This window comes from Nanorana parkeri, unplaced genomic scaffold, assembly GCF_000935625.1.
Source record: "Nanorana parkeri isolate BGI_ZX_2015 unplaced genomic scaffold, ASM93562v1 scaffold1116, whole genome shotgun sequence".
NCBI classification, from domain to species: domain Eukaryota; kingdom Metazoa; phylum Chordata; class Amphibia; order Anura; family Dicroglossidae; genus Nanorana; species Nanorana parkeri.
Window position 1 is genome coordinate 279,111 of NW_017307384.1, and position 5,117 is coordinate 284,227.

The 5,117-nt window shown below is 45.6% G+C and overlaps 1 protein-coding gene across 1 annotated transcript in view; it reads left to right on the top strand.

Moving 5' to 3' along the window:
* The first annotated feature begins 1,016 nt into the window (after nt 1-1,016).
* ZFYVE26 (zinc finger FYVE-type containing 26) overlaps nt 1,017-5,117 on the top strand; it is a 101,396-nt gene continuing 97,295 nt past the window's right edge. The window contains 2 exon segments of the mRNA XM_018567923.1: nt 1,017-1,225; nt 4,589-4,667. Coding sequence (XP_018423425.1) covers nt 1,038-1,225; nt 4,589-4,667 — 267 coding nt within the window. The 5' untranslated portion in view covers nt 1,017-1,037.

Sequence of the window (5,117 nt, forward strand, 5' to 3'; positions counted from 1 at the left end):
CTATTGCAAAGTGCAATAGCCAATAGGAATCTAGCTATGCAATCGTATGCCTTTTTTTAAATGTTCTGACTGACGGTCAGGCCGCGGCTGCCGATGTCAGAAAAGAAAAAAAAAAAAAACGATCACAGGGAAAGGTTTAATGTGCTCGATTGAGTCCGGTGACATCGACGGAAGACCCGGAAGCCGGCGGAGAGGTGAGTATGGATCAAAAGAACTTTGATCGATCAAAATAATTTTGATCGATCAAAAAAATTAACGATTAATCGAAGAATTAATCGTTAATTTCCGCAGGCCTACTAAAAATGCATTCAAGTACCTTAACTATTAACAAAAATTTATCTTATTTGTGTATCACTCGGCTGTAGATCCTCAAATCATCTCTGAATTGGTGCTGACCCTGTCCTTCCTTCTGGATGGTGGCTACTTTGATCCCCATGGTCTCTGTGTGTGTTCTAAAGTATCCACTGCTCCAAGCTCGCTTGATCTTGATCGCAAAGTTCTTTCGAGAATGCCGACCCAGTCGAATCTTCCGACCTAACCATCTGCGCTTGCGCAGACACCGGGGTGAACGAGAAAACAGTCATTTTTTTACAAAGTATTTATTTGTAATTGTTAATTGTGAATGTGCATAAAATGCCATCCATCATTTACAGTCATAGATAGCATATTATGAACGGTCACAATTAACAATTACAAAGAAATGCTTTGTAAATAAATGGCTGTTTTCTCGTTTATCCCGGTGTCTGCGCAAGCGCAGATGGTGAGGTCGGAAGATTCGACTGGGTCGGCATTCTCGACAGAACATCGGCTTTTGCAAGCTTTTCTTTAGCACCCAAAATACAGCCAACCAAGTCCTGCAGTGACAAATACAAACACAGAGGGCGCTGTGCACGCCTCACTGTCACGTGACTGTCAATGTCTCCTTGTCACATGACCTGAAGAAGTCACGTTAGGTATTCCTGTACCAGTGACAAACACCATGAAGTAGGGAATGTCATTTGAGAGCCCGGTACCGGTGCGACAGCTCTATATGAAGTATGGCGCACCCGTTCGGGGAGGAAGAAATGGCTTCTCTGAAGTCTTTGTGCGAATTCTTCTGCCGGTGTCTGCTAAGAGGCCACTGGGAGCTGGCAAGGGCCTGCTTGCCCACATTACATAGGAGTCCTAAAGCGGGCGAAATAGAGGACTTGGTGAGAGGTCTTGTTGCAGCTCCGCACTTTCTACAGTGAGTATGGGGGACAGACTGTGATCTGATCATCCTAGTAATGAATACATGTTATTATAGGAAGGGGGAACACTCTTTAATGAGAAGCAGTGCAGTGTAAAGTGATGATGGGACTATACACACTGCAATCAGAGTCTTTGACAATCAACATGTGTGCTATGTTATGTTATGCTGGACACCCGAAAAAGGTATAAGTAGTTTAGGGAATAGTGTCTGTCTTTAGGGCCCATTCACACTATCCAGTGCGTTCATCACACAGTACCGTGCCATGAACGCACTGGATCGCATACACAAAACCTCCCCGTGTTCTGGGGTGGGAGGAGCGTGGTGGCGCAATTCATGTCAATGGCACCGCAGACACGCCTCCAGTCTGCAGTGCGATCACCGGAATGCATGGTACAGCAATGCTCTGCGTTCCAGCACATGCGCTATTTTTTGCAATTGCACATGCAAGCATGGTCCACGCAGCAAGGCTTTCAGAATGTGATCCAGTGCGTTCATGGCATGGTACTGTGTGATGAACGCACTTGATAATGTGAATGGGCCCTCAGGGCTTATTCACACCATGTCCAGACTAGATCCAGGACAAAATGTTTTTTGTTGTTGTCTGCACCTGGAAATGCATCCCAATTTATTACAGTTGTATTTTTGGGCTCTATTCACACAAGTGCAGTCCATTCCAGTGCAGGGGGGGGAAATACTGCATGCACTATTTTTTTTTTGTCTGGTCTGGTCATTGTGGAACGCACCAACATGCATGCAAACGCAGTGAACTGCACCTGAAATCCCATTTTAAGCTAACAAAAGCATAAAAAATGCACTGCACTGTGGTTGCAGAAACGCACCCACATCTGGTCCAGACCAGTGTGAGCAAGCTCTTGTGGTTGATTTTTTAATAAATGCAGTGTACAATTAAGCACACCTGTTAGGCCCTATTCACACCTACAATGTAGGTGCGTTTAGGCCTTGTTCACACCAAGCGCGGAGCAGTTGCAGACCGGATCAAAACTGCGTCCAATGTATTCCAATGGTATTTTTTGCTTCAGTTCACATCGCAGCGTGCAGTTCAGAGCAGGTGAAAAACTGCAGCAATCCCTATTTTACCTGCTCTGGAACGCATGCAAACGCATCAAAAACGCATGCCTGGAACGCACTGAAAGCCCATGTTAAACAAATTTTTTAATTTTTTTTAAACCAAAAACGGCCCAGAACGCATCAAAAACGCGGCACAACCCACTGCACGTTATGTGCCGAAACCTGAGCGGATCTGCTCTGCATTTGGTGTGAACAAGGCCTTAGGGCTTCCTGCATCAGGAACTTGCATTTTCCTGTAGCAGGAATCCCCTAATCTACTGTTTACAAGCAGCAGCTGTCGCCCGTTCAAGTTATGATCGGGTGACAGCTGCTGTTTTTGAACATCAGCACACTGCATGTAATCATATGTGATACGATTACATGTGGTTAGGGATCATCATCAATTGTGCGTCCAGGGATAGTGATTGATTCCTCACTGCATGTAATAGTGTCACATATCATTACATGCAGTGTACTGTTGTTACGTCCCTTCAATGTAATGCATGCCCCATTCTTCCATGTGTGAGTGATCGATACAAGATGCTACTTAAAGGAGAACTATGAGATGAGTGATTTCCACTCACCTCATAGTTCTAGCCGACCTGTGACAATGAGACTGTCACAGGTCGGCTCAGTAGATCGGGAGGTGAGCGAACACATACCAGGTTCGCTCACCTCTCGATCCTGTCATGGCTCTCTGCTGTGACAGGGGGAGGGGCTGGATTCCCCTCTCCCCGCTCCGACCTGCCAGCGCTGACTGGCGGAACGGACGGGGGAGGGGGCGGGTACAGCTGGCTCTGCTCTAGATAGGCAGAGCCAGCTGTCACTCACGCAGCTGGGCGGATCCCGTCATCTACGTCGGGATCCGCTCCGGCTGCGGCGTAACGGGAGGACGCTAGTTTGTGTCCTCCCGTTACCCTAAGGGGAACTATGTGGAAAAACACTGACCCCATAGTTCTCCTTTTAATGCTGCTTTATTTTTATTTGCTCCTCAGTTATCCACTTGTTCTATTTATTTAGGGATCATTTGCTACTCCTAGGGATTTTAGTTCCAGTCTTACATAGCTAATAATGTTTAAAAATAACACAGATCCATCTAGTTCAACCTATATGTCTGAATATGAGTTTATAAGTTGGGATGCACTGAAATGACATTTTTAGACTGAAACAAAAAATTAAAAAAATTGTCAGGTATAACCGAAAATTACTTTTTTCCCCCAGCCTTTAAAAAAAAAAAAAAATATATATATATTTTTTTCTTTCATAACCGGGGATACAGTAAGCATTCTATGTCCTTGGTTATTTACAAACACTCAGCGATCGGTTCTGATCGCTGAGTGTTTATACTCTGCTCCCCATCCTGACTCGCCTGTCACAGAAGACCGAGCAGGGCCGTGCAGGATTAAAGCTCGGCCTTTTGTGATAGCGAACAGCTGTTGCCTCCCCGCAACACCCCGCTCGGCCTTCTGACAATTTCTCCCCGCTGCGCGCCGGTCTGTATCCCCTCTGATCCCTGCTGCCTTTGCAGACACAGGTGGGGGAGAGCAGGGGGGATTGAGGGGGACACAGGCAGGCATCCAGCAGGGAGGGGAGAAGTTAAGGATGCACTGCAGTTTCTGCCGTATTTTTGGCCATTTTGGTGCTATCAGCATTTTGCCCATAGTACCATTTTCGGCTGAAATTTCGGTGCCTACTTTTAATCAGGTCTGTCCCTTCACTATTTGCCCCTGAGGCCAGAGGTGGGGAGGGAATTTGCTTTCATTGTATGATTATTACTGGAAAGGGGGGATTGCCATCAGTGAATGTTTTCTTTCTGGGGGGTGGGCTGTCAGCGGCGGTGACCTTGCTGGGAAGCCTGACAAAGCATCACAGGTGGCTAAGAGCTTTTAGCCACCTGGGATGCTGTGGCCTCGCTCCTGACATCTGTATCTGTATCCATCCAGGTTTTTCCTCCATCTTGCGATGGAGTGAAAAACTTAAATTACTGGACCCATCTTGAGGACTCAGATGTGATGACATGTGGCCATTTACATCAGGTTACCTCTGATCCGCTGAGTCTGAGTGACAGCCTACCCTCCTCCATCGCTGCTTTCCTGCTTCCTTGGAACTGGGCTTCCCTTTATAGGTTAGGATTTGACTGCTCCCATGTAGCAATGCTCAGACCTGTTTGGCCAATCCCCTCATATCCGGGAAGTTTATTATACATATTTAAAATTCAAACCTGCTTCCGCATCTTAAATTTTGTTTGATAAAATACTGCAAATACTTAAACAATTTTTTTTTTTGCAGATGCACTGACAAACACACTTCTCAGCAGGTGGCCTGGTTCTGGTTTAATGCGCTGGAAACTTGGTTTGCAAAGGAAAGTGTAAGTAATTGAAATAGATTTTTCTGTTTTTCATAATATTTGTTTAACAAAAGATATGCTTGATATCGTTTTGTACTGGATTCGTATTAAATATTGTAAAGTGTTTATGAGGCTCTTGTGTGAGACAGCTACAGTTCGTTCTATTCTCTTCAGAGTTTGTCTTTAAAATGTTTATTGTGTTGGTAGAAAAGTCCTTAACCTCTTGCCGTCCGCCCGTAGTAAAAAAACGGACGGACGGCACTGCTGCATCTGCGGGTTGCCGTCTCCAGACGGCAATTTTTTTCTGCTCGCGCGCACAAACAATTGGGGGTTTAAGAACTCTCTCTTTCTCTTTCTTTCTTTTCTCTCTCTCTCTTTCTTTCTTTTCTCTCTCTTTCTTTTTTTCTTACTCTCTTTCCCCCCCCTCTCTCTCTTTCCACCCCCCTCTCTCTCTCCCCCACTCTCTCTCCC